The 21899-nt window shown below is 46.2% G+C and overlaps 2 protein-coding genes across 6 annotated transcripts in view; one reads left to right on the forward strand and one right to left on the reverse strand.

Annotated features, from left to right (window-relative positions):
- Positions 1 to 446: 446 nt before the first annotated feature.
- On the forward strand, positions 447 to 2021 carry id2a (inhibitor of DNA binding 2a). The gene is made up of 3 exons (XM_083791431.1): positions 447 to 937; positions 1317 to 1377; positions 1996 to 2021. The coding sequence occupies exons 1-2, from the start codon at positions 575 to 577 to the stop codon at positions 1371 to 1373; spliced, it is 420 nt and encodes a 139-aa protein (XP_083647557.1). The 5' UTR covers positions 447 to 574; the 3' UTR covers positions 1374 to 1377; positions 1996 to 2021.
- A 1806-nt stretch (positions 2022 to 3827) lies between these two features.
- The window catches only part of kidins220a (kinase D-interacting substrate 220a), a 100060-nt gene continuing 81988 nt past the window's right edge, over positions 3828 to 21899 (reverse strand). For 2 of the 5 annotated variants that reach the window (XM_083791994.1, XM_083791998.1), the window contains 7 exons: positions 21826 to 21885; positions 13378 to 13500; positions 12683 to 12781; positions 9833 to 10054; positions 7636 to 7857; positions 6099 to 6821; positions 3828 to 5478 (listed from right to left, as the gene is read on the reverse strand). In XM_083791994.1, coding sequence (XP_083648120.1) covers positions 5293 to 5478; positions 6099 to 6821; positions 7636 to 7857; positions 9833 to 10054; positions 12683 to 12781; positions 13378 to 13500; positions 21826 to 21885 — 1635 coding nt within the window. In that variant the 3' untranslated portion in view covers positions 3828 to 5292. Of the gene's footprint in view, positions 5479 to 6098; positions 6822 to 7635; positions 7858 to 9832; positions 10055 to 12682; positions 12782 to 13377; positions 13501 to 16628; positions 16662 to 21825; positions 21886 to 21899 lie in introns of all 5 variants that reach the window. The other 3 variants (XM_083791996.1, XM_083791995.1, XM_083791997.1) reach the window with 3 other exon arrangements.

Below are 21899 nucleotides of genomic sequence, written 5' to 3' on the forward strand. Positions count from 1 at the left end.
TGCCGCGCAGAGCATCATTGTGGCACCCATATAAAGCCCATAATAAGTTGTGTTTATCACTACTGTTTATCCCAGTGGAAAGATGAATCCCTTAGTTTTCCACTTGAACATTCCGTCTCTTGCAAACGCGCACACCCAGGTTTGCCTGGTCTGGTGCGAATTAAGAATCATTAATTTTCTTGATCAGAAACAGGTAAGGCTCAATTTTCCAAATTACCCACCGGAGCTGAAGCGCGCTCTCGGTGCCGCCTCCAACATGCGTTGCCACTGGCAACGCGGAAGATAAGGGCGGCGCTACGTCGCGTTACGGACCGGCGGCCAATGGCGAAGCAAAGCGGCGGCGATTGACACGTCCCCAGCGTCCAATCGGCGCGGACGAAAGCCCTGCGTCGAAAGGCCAGCCTGCTGGCTATATATACAGCACTGACAGCTTGGTGTTTCAGTCTGAACGCTCAACGAACCGTCTGCGACTAGGAACTAGGAAAGCGCGACATTGACATTGACACAACAGAACCAAACCGTGAGAAACTACTACTTTACTACTGCTAAAAAAAACAACAACATCACCGACGAGATGAAAGCAATAAGCCCCGTGAGGTCTTTCCGGAAAGCGAGCGCGGTGAATCTGTCCGATCACACTCTGGGAATCTCTCGGAGCAAGACCCCCGTGTTGGACGATCCGCTCAGTCTGCTGTACAACATGAACGACTGCTACTCCAAGCTGAAGGAGCTGGTGCCCAGCATCCCGCAGAACAAGAACGTGAGCAAGATGGAAATCTTGCAGCATGTCATCGATTACATTCTGGACCTGCAGATCGCGCTGGACTCCAATGTCGCAATAACAACGAGCCTCCACCAGCAGCAGCACAGTCCGCGGTCCCCGTCCAGGACCCCGCTGACCACCCTCAACACAGACATCAGCATCTTGTCGTTACAGGTAATTACGCCGTAGTTAAATGAGAGCTGCTTTAATTGGCAAAAAAGCGTCTGGAAATCGATCCTCCGCACCTCTATATACAAGATCCCGTCTCTAAGGTTATTTGAATCAGCCCCGCGTGCGTGTGCGCGTAAAAGGATCCGATAACTGAGATAATTTGATTGGGGAATCTAATTTGAAAGGGAAATAATACCGTTTTTGTTTTTTTTCTCTCTCTCGTTCACGTTTCGTATAAAAAGCGCATTCGCACTCTAGTCTCTATAGCACAACAACAGCACTGCTGGGAAGGAGAGAAGAAAAAAAACAACAACCCTGTGCGTTCCGTTTGAGGAGGCTTGCTTGAATTAACGTTGGGTTAATTTGTCTTGTTTGTTTCCAGTCCCCGGAGTTGCCATCAGAGCTGATGACAGATGACAGCAGGACTCTGCATCGTTAAAGCGGTAAGTAGACGCCGTGTCCCCTCCAGCCTGTCTCGCAGTCTGCTGGAGCAGAATGCAATAGAATTACCCGACATTTGTTCATTGCGCTAATGGTGTGCTGCCTGTCGTCACACATTGGGCTGTGTAATGTAATGGTCCAATATGTTTGCATTTGGAATGCGTTTGCAAATCAAAATGGCAAAGGATTATTTGTTTTGTTAAATAGGCGGACTGTTATTCTGTGTATAAGAGTAAAGAGGAGTCGCCAGGGCTCCATTATAACCCTCGTGTCTCTTGTAACGAAGAGCATCTGTAATGTAAAAAAAAAAAAAAAGGGAGAAAAAAAATAATCGCTGTTTGGATTGCTACTCGATGTCTGCACATAATTGGTACAAGAAGAGGGTAGGCGCCAGCTGAGCGGCAATTACGCTGATTCTTTTCCAGATTGTAGGCTTTAAGTTTGTGAGAAAGTGTGCGGCCCCGTGCGCGTACATCTGGAGCGCAGGGGTTTTCGCTCGGGTTTTTCGGAGTGTTTGGTTTAAATGTTAAAACTGTGGCTTCCTCCCTGGCGCCAGTCTGTCCGGATCTCTGCCCTGGTTGCATGTTCTAAACACGCCTCTCTTTCTCAATCTTTTGCAGGTGTTTGGTCAAGAAACAAAACACACACACACACACACACACACACACACACACACAGACCTGGGAGCAGCAGGACTTTCCCCTCACCTCTGTCCACCCGGGCCTGGATTTCTGTTTTTTTTCTTTTTTTTGTTCTCCTTCTGACATTCAAAGTCAAGAGACTAATCGAGAGACTTTTGCTTATATGGGACAATCTTTATGTGATGTGTTTTCTGTTCTGGACACTCATTATTTAACTTAAGACTTTATTTGGTCCTTTCTGGAAATGGAAGGCGCTATATTCCCGGCAGTGGGAGAAAAACAGAAGAGATTATTGTCACAAGGACCCCCCACCCCCAACCCCTCCTCCCAATTATTTTTTGTTTTGTTGAAGTCTTCGCTTTTTTTGCGGAGGTGGAACGTGAATAGAAGACAACTTGGTTAGTTACTGTAAAAAGTTTAGTCTTTGTCTTGTCAGAATTGTTGGCACATGAAGGACTGGACGTTGTAAAAAAAAAAAAGTGGAAAAAGAAAACAAACTCAAAATGAAACATTTGTGAACTCTTATCGGAGTTTGATCTTGTATAGTTGCAGGAATTTCAAATTTCTGCTGAAGTGTATTGCTGTACTTAATTATGCTGAAACTTTTTATAAAAGTAATGTAAATTGTACCTTTTTTATATAAAAAAATAAATCGAAAAGGTTATTTGAACACGTCTCATTTAAAACCACAATCACTGATGGGATGACTGATTTTAGTGTCAATGGTTGCACGATCGTCACTGTGCAGGTTTTACGCACAGGTTTGTGCGTAAAACCAGTTAAACATGTCTGTGTATATAAACTGTGACCATGTAGCTTGCCTTTTTTATTAGAAATTCTGGTAGTCTTGACGCAGAATACGGTGTGTGTTGTAGACTGTATAGCCTATAACAAAGTGACGGAAGAATATCAGGGTCTACTAGCTGCACGTTTGTAGCGTATAGCCTATACCTGAGCCGGCTCTTGAGTAATTAGGGCACACCGCACTCTTGCTTTCTCCTCCAGGCCACGTAAATAGGATTAAACTGTTTACCGTGACGGCCTGAGTCAGTAGTTGTAAGCATTGGGCTAAAATTCTGACTATAGGACATAGGCTTTCATATCGCTAAATGTAGTTCACTACGAGTTCAAGATCAAAAGCCAAATATTGCAACAGTGTACTCTCTTTATAATCTTAATTAAGACTGGCTATTTGCTGGCATAAAATCATAGCTGTATAAACTGCTCTGGATCAATAGGCTACTGCTTTAACACTGCCATGGACCACCAGATCATGTAGGGTTATTAGAACAACACGTAGTTTACGCGGTGGTGTCAGTAATTAAGCGCATGTGTCAAGTATCTCTAACCTACAAACTGAAGTCTCTGCCTTGTGCCTTGGTCATTTGCAACTACATTAACAGGTCTTGTCACCGTCTCCATCCTACAGCGGGTTTCTTTGCATGGACGGTGTGCCACCTATCGGCAGAAGTTATTAGTGTCGACAAACACCGCTCCATCTGACACATTATTTTGTGCAAATGCATTTTATTTTAAAACTACGCAGCACAAACAATTGCATACCGAGCTAAATATTGATATTAAAGTTGTGAATAATAGTACTCAAGCAGACTGGCTGCATAACGAATCACAAACAAATTAAATATTGAAAAGGCACCTTCAGCAGGCAGTTCAATTGTAAACACAATCTTGGCTTTTTGCATACAATGAAAAAAAAATCCAGGCAAGATTTTTACTGCACGTTTCTTACACAAGTGCTTATTTCAAAGCTATATCTGACTACAACAGTGAGGAGACGAGATGGATGTGAAGTTAAATAGCCAATTTATTGGTTCACAAAACATTGTATCACAAAAGGTAGACCTACTTTGGAGGGGAAAAAAACACTATCACAACTTTGGATCCTGCATGCGCATGCAACTTCTCTTCTATCACAACAACTGCATTTCACAATACATACAGTACATCACTACTTTTATCACATGACCATTCCCTCCAACTGTCAAACACATCACAGCACAATAGGACCTAAAGACAGATCCGGTAACATAGCAATTCTTTTTTGTTTTTGTATTTTTGGAGAACAGACCTATAGCAGCCAAATCATTTTACTCTTACATTCCATGAATGCACACAACAGTGACTCTCACAACTGTAGTACTAAACACCCCATATTCACACGTAAACAAAACATCACATCACTCCACAGCACAGCCCGCAAGTACAATTATCCAGGAATATGGAACTGCAAAAAAAGGCCACAAACTGTAACCGTAGAAAGTACTAATTCAGAGTTGACTTCAAATTCTCAACACATCAAATTACAAATCCATTTATAAAAGTATCCTGAGATGCATGTTTGTTTGTCGTCTGACGTTTTTAAATAAGCATGGCCGTTTTCTTGATAGCCAAGTATTAAAGCTTTTTTTGTATCACGGGCATTGGGGTGCGTTTCCTTAATTCACACTTTCACAGAAACATTTGCTATCTCGTCTTCACGTCGAGTGCATCTATTCTAAATCTTTGCAACAGCCTGTCTGCAACGGCCTCTAGTTTTGGTAACATGTCACAACATCATCATCAACAACTACTAGAACAACAACGACGACAACCTCTCTAACAGAACCGACCTGTATGTACTAACAGAACTAAAAGGACCTTATTGGTTTGGTAGGACAGCATAGTGCAGTGGTTCCCCAACTTTCCAGCCCGTGACCCAAAGCAAAAATGTGATATTCGCCCAGGATCCAAACTAGTGAAAATAGCAGATCTACAAGCTCACAACGTGACGCTTCGCTCCACGTTGTGGAGCTTGCAGATTGACTATTTTCCACATCTTCTCAAATATCTGTTCTAAATTCTTATGGGTTTTCTTTCATTTCTTCACGACATTACTGAAAAACAATCTTTGGATTTTGTTATTAATTCAGGAAAGGTTTAGCTTTTTTTGGGAATGTTTTTTGAAAATGTTTTGAAATAATAAAGAACCCATTTTGGTGTTTTAAACATGTTATAATTTAGCTATTGAAAAATAGCAGATCTACAAGCTCATAGCGCGCTACCGAGTGGCGCGCTACGAGCTCGTCGGTCTGCTATTTTTGAAAAATCGTAAAAAATGTGGCAATATATTCTTTCAAAGTGAATGTTTTTAACTCGGGTCTAAATGAGTTAAAAACCAAAAACGAATGTGTCCGCGACCCACAAATGGCTCCCGACCCGACCCGACCCCACCGTCTGGGAAACAGTGGCTTACAGTGAAGACCTGGTGCCTTCCGTTCAGAGGATGCTCTCTCTCTCCTCGCCCAGGCTGATGGTCCTCAGGTTCTGGTTGTGGTGGACGGTGACGGCCGCCGTGGTGCTCCCAGAGCCGGGGCTGATGATTACGGGCCGTGGGACGGTATCCAGGGCGGAGGTGGTGGTGGTGCACTCTGCGTCGTCTGGGGTGAACGCCTGCTGGCAGCGCTGTTTGGGACGGCAACGTTTGATTTAGTTAGTTTCAGTCATAGTCCTTTGAGTAAAACAGAGTTTAGTTTTTGTCACATTTTAGTCATCTGCAATGTCTTTTAGCGCTAGTCTAGTTTTTAGTCGACTAAATATCATATAATTTTAGTCGAGTAAATCTTTATTTTAGCGGGCCTTGACGGTGTCGTAATGGCTGCTTTGACACTTTGCTGAAAATAGCCGATCTACACAACGTGTCGCATGATGCGTTGTGAGCTTTAGTCACCGTAGCTGGTTTTTTATTTAGTTTTCGTCAATGAAAAAATACTAACATTTCTCGTCATACTTCTAGCCGACAAAATGAACCCTACCTGCTGACTGATGTTAAATGAACCCTACCTGCTGACTGGTGTTGGTGTTGTTGGAGGTGTTAAATGAACCCTACCTGCTGACTGGTGTTGGTGTTGGTGGAGGTGGTGTTGTTAACCCTACCTGCTGGCTGGTGTTAAATGAACCCTACCTGCTGACTGGTGTTGGTGTTGGTGGAGGTGGTGTTGTTAACCCTACCTGCTGGCTGGTGTTAAATGAACCCTACCTGCTGACTGTTGTTGGTGTTGTTGGAGGTGTTAAATGAACCCTACCTGCTGGCTGTTGTTGGTGTTAGTGTTGTTGGACGTGGCGTTGTTGGAGCTGTTGCTGTTGTCGTTGTCGAGGGCGGCGTCGCTGGCAGAGCGGTTGAGGTTGATGGGCAGCCAGCCCTCGTCGGGGCTGCTGGCCATCAGGCTGGCCTCGGACGGCGCCTCGGAGCAGATGGACATGCGCGCCACCGTGCTGTCCTGCAGGCCACTCAGGCTGCTGGGCAGGACGCCTCTCTTCTTCACCAGGCCCTCCAGCTCCAGCTCCATCACACAGACGGCTTTCTCCACGTCTCGCTCTGGGTCGGCGTCCTCGTCCGCCTCCTCCAAGGACCGGTCCGACGAGCTATCTCCAGACCGCACCTCGGAGTTGGACGAGTCCTCCTTGTCCTGGAGGATGTCGGCGAGGAGGCCCGGCTTGGCCAGCAGCCCCGTGGGCTGGGAGGCCCTGTGGGCTGACGGACCCCTCTCCTCTTTGTGGAGGAGAGGGGTGGTGTTGTCGGCCTCCTCTGAGCCAGAGTCTTCATCGCTGGGCACCTTTTGATAATGCACGTCAGCTGTCTTAACCCTGGAGCCCGGGGTCCTGGAGATGCTGTGGTCCTGCTTCTCATCCTCTTCACTGATGGGGTCCAGGGCATCCGCACCAGACGAGAAGTCTGTAGCGTCACCAGGCTTGGAGACTCTCTTGGGGAAGGACTTGCGACTGTCTTGGTCGGCACCATCCTTGGCCTGGGAAGTGGGAGGACTCAGTGAGAAGAATGCCAAGATATACAGTGAAGCATCCTCTAATCTCATTTCAACATTGGTTTTGCTCAGTGTATCAATAGGGGGAAAAGAGTATGTTCAAACTAGAAGAAATAAAGAAAATATGAAAGTAAGGAAGCTGTGCTCTTCTATTCTCATGCCTACTGTAAGAGCCTTGCTCTGTGCCAGGTTTGGTGAATGTGACACTACTCTAAAGGTTATCATAAGCCAGGGAGAGAACATACTTTGTCTTAGAACAACATGACATGCTTCTGGAAACTCACGCCCTGGCCCCGACAGCAGAACCATTACTAGATGTCTTTAATTAGACATCGTAAAGTAAATTACACCTGGTAGTAATTCTGTAGTCACAATACTGCATTTGGACTTAACCGCAACTGCTATCGCTTGGTGTAAATCAACAGAGCAATCCAGGACACCGTTTCCCAAACACTGGGTCGGGACCCATTTATGGGTCACAAACACATTGTTGTTATGGGTCCCCTTAGTTGTTGTTTCCTACATTTGGTTTTTAATTATTATTATTTCACAACATTTTCTAAAAAGTAATTTCAGGAAGAAATTAAAGAAAAATCGGAGAAATTCCATAAATATTTAAGAAGTAGTGAAAATAGCCGATCTACAAGCTCACAACGCGGCGCGAACGGACGCATTGTGACTGTGAGCTTGTAGATCGGCTATTTTCACTAGTTCCCGGTCGCGGGGCGAATATCTAATTTCTGCTTTGGGTCACGGGTTTAAAAAGCTTGGCAACCACTAATCTAGAACGTCCACCCACTGCCTTGTCATCCGAGCCGACGGTCTGGAGGAATTGTCCCGGGTGGGGCTGGACGGGCCTCTCTCCCCCGCTCCCGGACATGTCCAGCTGGGTCATCTGAGCGATGTACTCCCTGTAGGCGTCGTGGTACTCTGACTGCTGCTTGTCCGTCAGCTTACAGATGTCGTTGGAGGATTCCTGGGAGTTCAGGCTGTTCATGCTGGAGGTGCGGTGGTTTGTAGCCTAGATCGGACAGGAGGAGAAGTCACATTCAGTGGTGGAAAAAAAGTATTCACATTTTTTTAAACGTAATATATAATGTATATATCAATACTGTAATGTCGGAGGAGTACTATGTTAGGTAAAAGTCTGCTATGCAAACTTTACTTGAGTAAAAGTACAATAGTATTGGTATCAAAATGTAACTCATTGTGCAGAATGTTCTATTTCAAAAATTTCAAATGTATAAAGATCTTTTGAAAATAGCCGATCTACAAGCTGTCACAATGTGTCGCATTGCGACGCATTGTAGTTTGGAGTGTTGTCAGTGTGTTGTCTGTTGTATATGAGAATAATGACTGGACACACTGGAAATGGCGATTGTACTGACCAGTGCTGGACAAAGAAGCCCTTGATCACAATAAGAGGTCACACAGTGAAGTAGAACGTCTAGCAGGAGTAAAAGTCTATGACTATGTCCTTGTTATTCCATTCCTTGCCAGTTGGGGCGAGGGTGTAGATGAAAATAACAAATGCGAGGCACCTTGACAATGGTTCATGTGTGGTGTGGTGTGTTTGTTTGTAAAGTGAGGAACAATAAAGAACAAGCTTCCTCTGCTCAGCTATAACCACATGCTAATGAAAAACCACTGATGTCGCCAACGCTATAGCTAAACAGGTGCTGGCAGCAGAGGACATGTGACCATGTGACAGTTTGAGGGTTCTGTGTACACTGTGTGCCTTTGTGACTCTCGGGGCGGTACCGCTAAACGCTAGCACAGAAATAGTCATGCTGTGGGTCGGCGTACGCAGATCTCTCATCACATCTTGGGCACGTGTTCCGTGCTACTACGGTGCAGAATCAGTGCTAAACTGGAAAAGGTTCCCTTCTGGGCACAGGTCTCCACCAGGAGGATAGGAGTGTGTGTGTGTGTGTGATGTTTGGCAAAATGTTTAGGAGCAATATAAACGTGTGTGTGTGTGTGTCACAGCTTGGCCTGTTGTAGCGCCACCATGAGTCTGATTTGAAAACGGTCAAGTGGCATTTCTTCCAAAGCCTAGTGGGAATGTGCATGCACAGTTTCACCACAATCGGACGCTGCGTTGAGTAGTTGTGGCGATTTGTACAAAACGGGTACAAAGCGGGCTACTCCTGAAAAGTTTAGAAGCCAATCGTAGCCAATGAGGGTGGACTATGAGAAATCAAACAAGCAAGCATGTGTACACAAGCATGTGTACCGATTTGCGTGAAATTTGGATAAAATCTGAAGGAGTAATATTAGAAAATGTGTTTTACATATGTCGGTATATATGTACATATATACACATGGACGGATAGACTGAGTGCAAAACATACTCTCTCCCCATGCCTTCGGCCTGGTGGAGACAGTAAAACATACTCTCTCCCCATGCCTTCGGCCTGGTGGAGACAATAAAACATACTCTCTCCCCATGCCTTCGGCCTGGTGGAGACAGTAAAACATACTCTCTCCCCATGCCTTCGGCCTGGTGGAGACAGTAAAACATACTCTCTCCCCATGCCTTCGGCTGGTGGAGACAGTAAAACATACTCTCTCCCCATGCCTTCGGCCTGGTGGAGACAGTAAAACATACTCTCTCCCCATGCCTTCGGCCTGGTGGAGACAGTAAAACATACTCTCTCCCCATGCCTTCGGCCTGGTGGAGACAGTAAAACATACTCTCTCCCCATGCCTTCGGCCTGGTGGAGACAATAAAACATACTCTCTCCCCATGCCTTCGGCCTGGTGGAGACAGTAAAACATACTCTCTCCCCATGCCTTCGGCCTGGTGGAGACAATAAAACATACTCTCTCCCCATGCCTTCGGCCTGGTGGAGACAGTAAAACATACTCTCTCCCCATGCCTTCGGCCTGGTGGAGACAGTAAAACATACTCTCTCCCCATGCCTTCGGCTTGGTGGAGACAGTAAAACATACTCTCTCCCCATGCCTTCGGCCTGGTGGAGACAACTACTGACCGGCCAGTGTGGGTTGTTGCTGTTCTGCCTGGGCGGCTCCTCCAGGCCGGCTCCGCTGAGCTCCTCGAAGCTGAGGTTGAGGCTGAAGGCGGCGGCGTCGTGCTGTAGGGCCCCGCCTCCGGAGCGTCTGCCGGGCGGCTCCCCGTGGCTGCCCTGCTCGCTGGCGGCCCTGGACTCGTCCTGAAGCAGAGCCTGGCTCTCTGCATGCCGCAGCTCGTTCACCTAGAGACAGGGAAGACAGGGAGTTAATAGTGGACGCTATAGAGCGTCGCAGTCCCGCCCCCTACCAGGGCCCAGGAAATGAATCTCCGTTCATTTTCCCTCATAGACTTTTCAGAAAGTATTTATTTAAAGACGGTTACGCCGCGGACAATGCCAACTCTTGTCGTGACAAATCATGACAACAAACACAATTTCTCAGGCCAAACAAAGAATTAGAAAGTAGAAGAAAACACTTTTCTTTGTTGTTTTTCTTCTTTATAATTGTTTGCTTGGTCCAAAATATTGGCTTTGTCCACGGCGTAACAGTCTTTAAATAAATACTTTTTGAAATGGCTATGGGGAAAAATGCATTGGGATTCATTTCCTGGGCCTGGCGTCGTCATGACAGGGGGCGCTCTATACAGCTAGACACCGAGTAGGACAGAGAAGTGTAGTGGCTATGCTGCAGGATGTTATCAGAGATCATGATCCTATGTTTTCCAGGACGGAGTATCTATATCTTTGTTTTGGGGCAAGAGAGTCAAGGCTAGACACGTTTCTCTTTTTTACAAGTGCATGAAACACACAGCCAGTAGTGTGCAGCTAGACAACGATACAAACAACAACACCAGCATGTGCTTTTCAAAGGGAGAAGCGAGAGTGATTCCTTAAGTAGAGCTATTGAGCTGTCTGCTCCTCCCTGACAATAACCTCCCTTCATCCAGATATCAGTCGGCCATCTTGAACCAGATGGCTGTGCTGGCTGCATCCTGGCAACACAACACTGGTCAGCACTTGGAGACCTACATCATGCCCAGAGTTAAGACCGCTACTGCTGCTGCCCTACCAGCTACATGTTTCATACGATGGCTGTAGACTACTTCAATACTACACTGGACGGATCCAATGTAGTGATTAGTTAGTCACTTAAGCTCTTGTTAATACTTTTTATTGATTCAATATTTATAGAACCCAGAGACAGACCAATTTAAAGCTGATGTCCATATTTTTGGGCATGTCATTAATCGTTTTATTAACCCATTCTGGGCGGGAACCCATGTTGGTGTTTCAAGCATTATGTTATACGTTAGCTGTTGAAAAATTGCAGATCTACAAGCTCATAGCGCGCCACCGAGTGCAAACAGACTGTGATGAAGTGGAGCTGGCTACCAGTGTTGCCATGTCCGCTTTTCTTATAAACAATGGGCTTGTTTTTCTGTGAAGTTGCTTGTCAAACACTGGTAGATGCGCTTGTTTAGTTGCTTATTTGGGCTTGCTTCCTAATGCCGTTTAAACCAGTAGTTCTAAAATATTTTCATGTCAAGGACCACCAAATTAATAATGTATTTGGACGAGGACTCACATCTGAAAATGTATACCAGATGTGTAAAAATATATTCCACAATATTTTGTCACTTTTTTCAATAATAATTTTGAAAACAGCCGATAGGTTTTAAGTTTGGCATATAGGCTAGTTGCTTCTTTTTGGGCTCGTTTTCATCGACCTGCTTGCTTATTTCCATCGCAAAAATGCTGGCAACACTGGCTGGCTGACATGTGTTAGTGATTTGAGCCTGGCCAGCTCCGAGCATCGTCCCCCGTCCCCAGCCCACCGAGGCCCTTCTCGTATTAAGGATTATAAAATCTCCTATCCCAATATCTTCTCAGCAGAGCTCAAAATGACATTTGTTTCATTTTATTTCCCCTAGTAGAGAAGAGCATGAATCAAAATGGAATGCCGTTAGATCCCCGGGCCGTGTAGTTATGGTATGTAGGCCTTCTGCCTCTCTCTCTCTCTCTCTGCAGCCTGGATGGAGCAACTAGATTGGTTTTGAAGACTTTAGGGAAGATCAGCGAGATCAATTTAACCGTAAGATGGCTGTTACTGCCGTCAATATGCTGGGTGGACGTTTTCCCTTTGAGTAGCGTCTATATGCGGCTTATTTCTTTTAGACGGAGTTCTTTTTTTACAGGTCCTGACCAGCGTATTAAGCATAAGCATATTGTAAAATTTAGTATATTAACCCATTTTGACCTGAGATCAGATTCTATAAAAACCAAAATGGGTTAAGCATAAGCACAAAATGTAGTATAGTAAGAAGGGAGGCAATGAGGTTAACCCATTAAAACCCGGAAAGCATCAGCATAATTTTAGATTGTTTCGCATTGGCAATTCAAAAACAGCAGATGTACAAGCTCACAGCGTGGCATGAAGTGACGCACTGTGAGCTTTTATATCAGCTATTCTTGCTTGTACGTCTAAAAAGAAAATACATTATAATAAAATAATAGCAAATTTGTTCTTTAATACTTTTGGATGATTTAATGAATCAAAAAAGTTATCAATAGATTAACCCATTTTGGGCAGGAACCCCTTTTGGTGTTAGCATTATGTTATGCTTTAGCTATTGAAAAATAGCAGATCTACAAGCTCATAGCGCGCCACCGAGTGGCGCGCTACGAGCTTGTAGGTCTGCTATTTTTGAAAAATCGAAGAACGACTGACATAGAAACATGGCTTTTTCAGAAAACTGTCAGGATGCAGAAGACATTTTTAGAATCTGATCTCAGGTCAGAATGGGCTAAAATAGGGGGTCAACTCTTTATAATAATAATAATAATAATAAAATAGGCGGTCAACTCTGTCACCATTGCCCTGAAGAGCTGCCAGTCTCCAAAGTTCATGTCCATCTCCTTCTTCAGCTCGTCCAGGTTGCACTGAGACAGAACCCTGCCGTTCACGTTGGCCTAAGGACAGAGGAAACAAATATTACTACTATTATTACTATATTACTACTATTATTACTACTATTATTACTACTATTATTACTACTAATACTACTATTATTACTACTATTATTACTACTATTATTACTGGGACAACACTCTGCCGTTCACGTTGGCCTAAGGACAGTGGACGGGAGAAGCACTGAGTGACTTATCACAATGACATCAGGGATGGGACAAAACTTTAATTACATGTCATGATCAATATGGCAAAGATAATTTGCGATTAACAATATTAGCGCCATAATCAAAATATGCCGAGCTTGTATATCGGCTATTTTCGGCGAATCGAGTTGTGTAAAGTGAAGGAAACCAAATGCGCTCTTTATTTACAGGTCCGTTTGGTCAAGTATAGAGGGTTAAAAAAAAAGAGAAGAAATTCCATAAATTAGAAAACAAAAAAGAAGTGGTGAAAATGGCCGATAAACAAGTTCACAGATCTGCTGTTTTCACTTAGTTTGGGGTCCCGGCCGGGCAGACGTCTGATCTCACTTTTGGGTCTCTCGACAGCGTGTACAGTAGCGTACCTTCTTTACAGTGTGTACAGTATACCGTACCTTCTTGACAGTGGAGGTGTACTGAGGCAGCATGCTGGGGTCCATGCCATCCAGCTGTCGGAGACGCTCGCACACGGCATCTGTGTTCAGAGAGCAGAGCAGTGCCACCGGGGCGCCAGAGACCTGCACGTCCACACACACACACACACACACACACACACACACACACACACACACACACACACACACACACACACACACACACACACACACACACACACACACACACACACACACACACACACACACACACACACACACACACACACACACACACACACACACACACACACACACACATTAGAATACAAACACAACTGAGAGACATTAGGGAAGGCGGTTAGGGCCATACCACTTCAAAGCTCACACACAGTTAGCATACAAAATGTTAAAAGACTGTTAGAGAAACCCATCATTCCGTGCGATTTTAATGAGGGGCAAAACGCCCCGGCAACAAGTCACGGTGATGAAGACGTGATGTGAGAGTACAGTACAGAGTACAGTTATCCGCCGCGAGGCACACAAAAACCCACCGGAGCCCAAAACGGTAACTCTTGAGTATCAGTCACACAACGCACGGCGTCGAGGTAAACACCTGCCACCCTGTTCCAAAATGCAGCGCGTTGCACCCACTCCGCTACTCGCCGTGTATATTTAACCCATTTAGGCCTGGGACCGATTCTACAAATGTCTTCGACAGTTTTCTGAAAAAACCTATGTTTCTATGTCATTGCTGCTCAACCAAAGGACCCACCAAAAATTACATGAATTTGGCCGCCGACCCCCCGTCTAAAAAATATGTTGTTCCAGGGGCCTCCCCAGTAGCAAAGATTTGAGTTATAATAAACGTTCTCTCTGAAACAATATTTTTCAAAGCTTTGCACTTACATTTTCACGATTTTTTGAAAAATAGCAGACCTACAAGCTCGTAGCGCGCCACTCGGTGGCGCGCTACGAGCTTGTAGGTCTGCTATTTTTCAACAGCTAAAGCATGACATAACGCTATAAACACCGAGAGGGGTTCCGTTTTCCCGCCCAGAATGGGTTAAGCACCGTGAGAGTGTTTAGAGGGCCGGCGACGGCTAGTCTGTGACGGGCAGCTGACTGCAGCCACCGCTCAACAGCTAGACGGGGCTTTAAGCTGGCTAATACCCACGGTGTGTTGACGGTTGATGTCTCTCTCTCTCTCTCTCTGAGGCCTCAGACAGACAGAAAGCCCACCATTCTGCCCACTGACACGGAAGCTAAACAAGGTTTACCCCCCTCCCCCCCCCCTCCCTCCCACCTCCCCCACTCTTATACTTTCACCTCCTCACTTTCTCCTTTCCTCCGTTTGTACTCGTCCCACCCCCCCCCCAACAGCCCCCCCCCCCACCACCCACACCCACCCACAACCCTGAGCCCTCGCCAGCCAGCTTCCTTTCGCTTTCACTCCTTCCTTCCTTCCTTCCCTCACTCACTCCCTTCCTCTCGCATTCCTCCCCTTTCCTTAAACCCGTCTCCTTCTCATGCTCTCTTTCTTTCTTTCTCTCCCACCCTTTCATTTTACCCCCCCCCCCCCCCCCACCACTACCCCCCACCACTACCACCCATATCAGCACCCCCCCCCCCCCCCCCCCCCCACTCGAACACTTGGCTTCCGACCGTGGCCGAGCTGTAGCCTTTGTTTGTGAACTGAACTGGGAGGGAGGGAACAACAACAGCAGGACTTTAATACGGGGCAGACTTGTAGCGCTCGCTCCAACACTTGTGTACTCGCTGCGACGGCTTGTTACTGAGAAAATAAACATTCTCCACACACACCACAGAGCCGCCCAACCGCCAATACCGCCTCTGTAGCCAATGTGTAAAATGTAAAGGTTTACACTGGAACGTTTCTATATGCTAGGGCGTCTGGTTGACTGGTTCTCACACTGCTATATTTGGCAGGGATTTCTACGATGTACATCAGTGGTCGTCAATCAACCCTTTTCATTTCAGGGACCCCCAGTTTGATATGCATGCATTAGGCCATTCTGACCTGAGATCAGATTCTAAAAAATGTCTTCTACATCCTGACAGTTTTCTCAAAAAGCTGTTTCTATGTCGGTCGTTCTTCGATCAAAAATAGCAGACCTACAAGCTCGTAGCGCGCCACTCGGTGGCGCGCTATGAGCTTGTAGATCTGCTATTTTTCAATAGCTAAAGTATAACATGATGCTAACACCAAAAGGGGTTCCTGACCCAGAATGGGTTAGGCCAGTGGTTCCCAAACCTTTCAAGTCGAGACCCAAAAGAGAGATGTGATGTTTGCCCGGCTGGGACCCAAACTAGTGAAAATAGCAGATCTACAACCACATGCTTGTAGATCATCTATTTTCACTACTTCTTCATTCATTTATTCTTTTATTTATGGAATTTCTGTTTTGAAAATGTATTCAAAAACAGTTTTCAGCCACTCAATTATTTATAATGTATTAAGGCCTATTTGTCTTATTTTGCCAGGGATGCTTTTAAACGTATAGGAAAATAAAGCTGGATCTTTACTCGAGTCGTGACAGACAAATGGGCCCCGACCCACTGTTTGGGAAGTTAGGCCACAGAACCTCCGTGGAACACCAATCTACACTGTAAAACACCCAGGGCTGTATTTTGCGTGTCTTAAGTACCAGGTCTATTCTGAGTGGCCAAAGAGCATTGATCACGCCAGTGTTAACGTAACTCCCACAAAAATCGTCCATTTTGGACAACTATCAATCCTTTAGCTGGGGGGGGGGACCCCCTGGAGACCACTGAAGGACCCCTGGGGGGTCCCTGGACCCCCTGGAAACCACTCAAGGACCCCTGGGTGGTCCCCGGACCCCCTGGAAACCACTCAAGGACCCCTGGGGGTCCCTGGACCCCCTGGAAACCACTCAAGGACCCCGGGGGGTCCCTGGACCCCCTGGAAACCACTCAAGGACCCCTGGGGGTCCCTGGACCCCCTGGAAACCACTCAAGGACCCCTGGGGGGTCCCCGGACCCCCTGGAAACCACTCAAGGACCCCTGGGGGGTCCCCGGACCCCCTGGAAACCACTCAAGGACCCCTGGGGGGTCCCCGGACCCCGCGTTGTTGAGAACCAGTGCTCTAAAAATCTACATTAGTGTCTCTTCCTACAGCATGCCGGGTAATGATGTGTTAGTGCTGGGGGTCTAGTAGAGGTGAAGGACGGTGGAGGGAAGGTTCTACACAGCATGGCCGACTACAGTAGGAACCACGTGGTGGTTGTACCTGTTTGGCTTTGAAAGGCAGCGACCTTAACTGCTTTGAAACGGGGAGACAAAGAGAGAGGCAGAGACAGGCAGGTATAGTGTCAAGACATGAATGATAAGACGGAACGTCAAAGCTGAAAGCCTAGAAGTTTAGGCCTCCGCCTGCTTAAAGAAAAGCAGATATACGGACATCAAGAGACAGTCAGAAGGACGGACGGACAGACAGACAGACAGACAGACAGACAGACAGACAGACAGACAGACAGACATGGAGAGACAGTGACATGGGGTCAGATGTAGCACATTTATCTGTTCCACAGGAGGGAGTGTGAAGGCTGTCATCCAGCCAGCAGGCTGAGCAGAGGGTGAAGATTGGAAGAAAAAGAAGAAGAAGATGAGGCCCATTTGGGGAACAATCATCACACGTAGACATTTGACACAATATGTGGTACAGTACATAGCGAGGCGTTGCCCACCATGTCTGTCTGTGTGTACCTGTGTGTCTGTGTAACTGTGTGTCTGTGAAAGAAATAACTCAACCATGGACGACAATGTGCCGATTTTCATTGGAACTTGTTGGAAATGATCAGGCTTGGATGATTAACGTTTGGGGTTGAGAAGGTAAAAAGGTCAAGATAAAAAAAATAAAAATACAATTGGTAAAATCTTAGAAAACATAATTTGGGGAACTCTGCATTTGCGCCGATCTTTTCACAGAAGCTCACTCTTTTGCAGAGACGGGAAAACAGTAGAGGAGTAGATAGACACAGTGAGTGTGAGTGAACAGCAGAGGAGTAGATAGACACAGTGAGAGTGTGAGTGAACAGTAGAGGAGTAGATAGACACAGTGAGTGTGAGTGAACAGCAGAGGAGTAGATAGACACAGTGAGAGTGTGAGTGAACAGCAGAGGAGTAGATAGACACAGTGAGAGTGTGAGTGAACAGCAGAGGAGTAGATAGACACAGTGAGAGTGTGAGTGAAAACAGTAGAGGAGTAGATAGACACAGTGAGAGTGTGAGTGAAAACAGTAGAGGAGTAGATAGACACAGTGAGAGTGTGAGTGAACAGTAGAGGAGTAGATAGACACAGTGAGAGTGTGAGTGAAAACAGTAGAGGAGTAGATAGACACAGTGAGAGTGTGAGTGAAAACAGTAGAGGAGTAGATAGACACAGTGAGAGTGTGAGTGAACAGCAGAGGAGTAGATAGACACAGTGAGAGTGTGAGTGAACAGTAGAGGAGTAGATAGACACAGTGAGAGTGTGAGTGAAAACAGTAGAGGAGTAGATAGACACAGTGAGAGTGTGAGTGAAAACAGTAGAGGAGTAGATAGACACAGTGAGAGTGTGAGTGAACAGCAGAGGAGTAGATAGACACAGTGAGAGTGTGAGTGAAAACAGTAGAGGAGTAGATAGACACAGTGAGAGTGTGAGTGAACAGCAGAGGAGTAGATAGACACAGTGAGAGTGTGAGTGAACAGCAGAGGAGTAGATAGACACAGTGAGAGTGTGAGTGAAAACAGTAGAGGAGTAGATAGACACAGTGAGAGTGTGAGTGAACAGCAGAGGAGTAGATAGACACAGTGAGAGTGTGAGTGAACAGCAGAGGAGTAGATAGACACAGTGAGAGTGTGAGTGAACAGTAGAGGAGTAGATAGACACAGTGAGAGTGTGAGTGAACAGCAGAGGAGTAGATAGACACAGTGAGAGTGTGAGTGAACAGCAGAGGAGTAGATAGACACAGTGAGAGTGTGAGTGAACAGTAGAGGAGTAGATAGACACAGTGAGAGTGTGAGTGAACAGCAGAGGAGTAGATAGACACAGTGAGAGTGTGAGTGAAAACAGTAGAGGAGTAGATAGACACAGTGAGAGTGTGAGTGAACAGCAGAGGAGTAGATAGACACAGTGAGAGTGTGAGTGAAAACAGTAGAGGAGTAGATAGACACAGTGAGAGTGTGAGTGAACAGCAGAGGAGTAGATAGACACAGTGAGAGTGTGAGTGAACAAGGGACAGGAAAGGGACCGAGTGCAAAGACAGAGAGAGCAAAGTGAATGAGACATCTTTCTCTCTCTCTCGCCCCGTGCCTGGTATGGCTGCAAGGGCAGAGAAGCAGAAGTTTCAATTCGGAGAAAGCCTTAAATACTAACCGCTCTATTCACACTGCGAGTGTGTGTTCTTCTGAGAACGGGGCTGCGTTAAAAAAGAGTGTCAATGTCTAGAGTGTGGGGTTTATAGCGGTGCGTGTGTGCGTGCGGTGCATGTGAACCCTCTCCCTGTAAGTGTGTGTGAGCGCGAGTGTGAGTGTGAGTGAGTGTGTGTGTGTGTGTGTGATAAGGCTGTAATTACAGCTGGGCCGAGCTGAGGGCCGGGCAGACGAAGGAGGGAAAGAGGAAACAGAGCTCTGTGAGGGAGGAAGTGTCTCAGCAGAGGAGATAAGCTCTGCTAGCGCTGGGCTCATTGTGACTACGTCTGTGTGTGTGTGTGTGTGTGTGTGTGTGTGTGTGTCTGTGTGTGTGTGTGTGTGTCTGTGTGTGTGTGTGTGTGTGTGTGTGTGTCTGTGTGTGTGTGTGTGTGTGTGTGTGTGTGTGTGTGTGTCTGTGTGTGTGTGTCTGTGTGTGTGTGTGTCTGTGTGTGGTGCCAACCCCACCGCGCTGACTGTGATGATAATCCCACCAGCCCGAGGAATCCATGCTCCTGCTTATATCAGCTAGGCAATTACACTGGGCTAGGCCCGATGTATATCCCATTGAGACCCAAGTTCGATTCTACAAAAGGTCTTCTAAATCATGAGAGTTTTCAGAAAAACCCATGTTTCTACAGTATGTCAGTGGTTCTCAACCTTTTTCATGTCAAGGACCCCAAACAATATCTGTATTTGGTCGCCGACCCCCCCATCTGAAAATATGTTGTTCCAGGGACCTCCCCAGGAGCAAAGATTTGAGTTAAAAACGTTAGTTTTGAAAGAAATATATATTCCAACTTTGCGCCACATTTTCACGATTTTTCAAAAATAGCAGACCTACAAGCACATAGCGCGCCCCTTGGTGGCGCGCTATGAGCTTGTAGATCTGCTATTATTCAATAGCTAAATTATAATATGTTTAAAACACCAAAAGGAGTTCCCGCCCAAAATGGGATATACAAAGACCCTCGCGGACGCACGTAGACCCCACAAATGTGCAAGCGTACACACACGCACACGCACACACACACACACACACACAGGAAAATACTACAGACAGAAAAGGGCGTACACACACAGACACACACACACAAAGACGGAAACAATGTGCGGACCAAAAGTGATACGCCGCGCCGCTACCGTTGGTTGAAATAATACGTCAAATATTTGAGTAGGCTGATAAAAAGTACAGGGTCACGACTCACCACGGAGAGGAATAAAAAATAAACACCACACAGCGAGACAAGATGGGGGGGAAGAGGAAAGGAGGAGGAGGAAGGTATAAAGAAAGGAAAAAGGGCGCGTGGAAAAGAGATGGGCGAAGGGAGGAAGGAAGGGAGATATGTGGAGAGAGAGAGAGAGAGAGAGAGAGAGAGGACACACTGTACACACTGTTAATCGTTGCTTAATCTTTCGTATCCATCCTTCTGAAGGCTTGCTGGCAACACACTGCATTGTGAGGCAGGGAGTGGTGTGATAAGTGTCTGAATGGTTATTAGCCCATTTTGGACTGAGGTCGATTTTTCGATGTTTCTATATGTCAATGGTGCTCAACCTTTTTCATGTCAAGGACCCCCAGAATTATCTCTATTGGGCCACGGACCCCCATCTCAAAATATGTAGTTCCAGGGACCAGGGACCCCCAGAAGCAAATATTTTAGTTAAAAAATGTTCGCTCTGAAATATATATTCAAAGATTTGCGCCACATTTTAACGACTTTTCAAAAATTGCAGACCTACAAGCTCGTAGCGCGCCACTCGGTGGCGCGCTATGAGCTTGTAGATCTGCTATTTTTCAATAGCTAAATTATAAGATAATGTTTAAAACACCAAAAGGGGTTCCTTGCCCAAAATGGGTTAGGACAGCACAGTCCTGAGCTTTGACTCAAGTGTAGAAACCGACCTGAGTGCTTCAGTTCAACCTGTGTCTCCAATAACTATGATAGGGTGCTGTGTCTTCAGGAGAGATGAATGGATGGAGTGTGTGTGTGTCTGTGTGTAATGTGTGTGTGTTACATATTGTATGACTATGTCAATTTGATGCCCCCCCCCCCAAAAAAAAAGAGCCTGTAGTAGTGTACATTCCTGAGGTGCTCCATGGTTTAACGATCTACAATCAACGTACAGAAATAACTTCAATAAAAAAAAAAATTGTTGCTGCTGCGTTTGCCATGAGATGCTGCTTGCTTTCTCCGCGGTTAGCCGAGCGCTTCCCTCTGCATTGCAATCACACCGGGTTAAAATAGCATCTCTGTTCTGCAACAACAGGCGATGGACGCGAGCAGAGAATCGGTATGCCTCGGGCGGCGCATGCTCAAACAGGACGCGAGCAGAGAATCGGTATGCCTCGGGCGGCGCATCCTCAAACAGGTCTTCAGGTCTCCACGGCATGCGGATGCAGCGTTCCTATCCGTATGCAGTGTACTCATGCACAGGAAGTGCATTATATATATCGCATGCGTTGGTTTGTTAACGGAACGCCAATGAATGGTCTACCCTCAGTGGTTTCAAACCCTTTTCACGCCAATGTCCATTTATTGTGCATTTGAGCCACGGTCACGGACCAACCAGATTCAGCCTCTACAGACCGAAAACGTTGAATATTTTAGTAGTAATTGGATAAGATTTGGTCCGCAATTCCACACAGTATTGATGATGTGGCACCAAAAGGAGAGATAACAGGCAAACGTTGATCAAAATAACAATTCTTCTACATTCTCGGAAATGTCTTCTAAAATAAGTAATGCGGATGTTTAACGATAATTTAACGCTTGAGAGCGCCGGATTGAAGCATTTCACGCTCTCAAGAGCTAAAGATCTATATAAGGGTCCATTTGGTTACCAACTCTCCATCATTTAGCTGGGGACCACCTGGGACTCCCTCAGGGGGTTCCAGGGGGTTGAGATTGAACCACCGGTCTACACACACACAGCCAGACAAGAGGAGCGTCCTTCAACAAAACGCTTGGGTACAGTTTGCGGGTGCGTACGGCGTAGGCCAGCCTGTTAATCAGCCCGCGGTCAGAGCAGGTTACCATGGAGGGGTCAGAGGGGACGGAGGGGAGGCCTTCTCCGGCGTCCTCTGCAATAACATCCTGGTGGTGGTGGG

This window comes from Protomyctophum parallelum (genome assembly GCF_964188405.1).
Source record: "Protomyctophum parallelum genome assembly, chromosome: 20".
NCBI classification, from domain to species: Eukaryota; Metazoa; Chordata; class Actinopteri; order Myctophiformes; family Myctophidae; genus Protomyctophum; species Protomyctophum parallelum.

Bases quoted from the DNA above. Each gene is read 5' to 3' on its own strand.
- id2a (XM_083791431.1), top strand. From the start codon at position 575: ATGAAAGCAATAAGCCCCGTGAGGTCTTTCCGGAAAGCGAGCGCGGTG. The intron at 938-1,316 runs GTAATTACGCCG...GTTTGTTTCCAG, and splicing joins TCAGCATCTTGTCGTTACAG to TCCCCGGAGTTGCCATCAGA.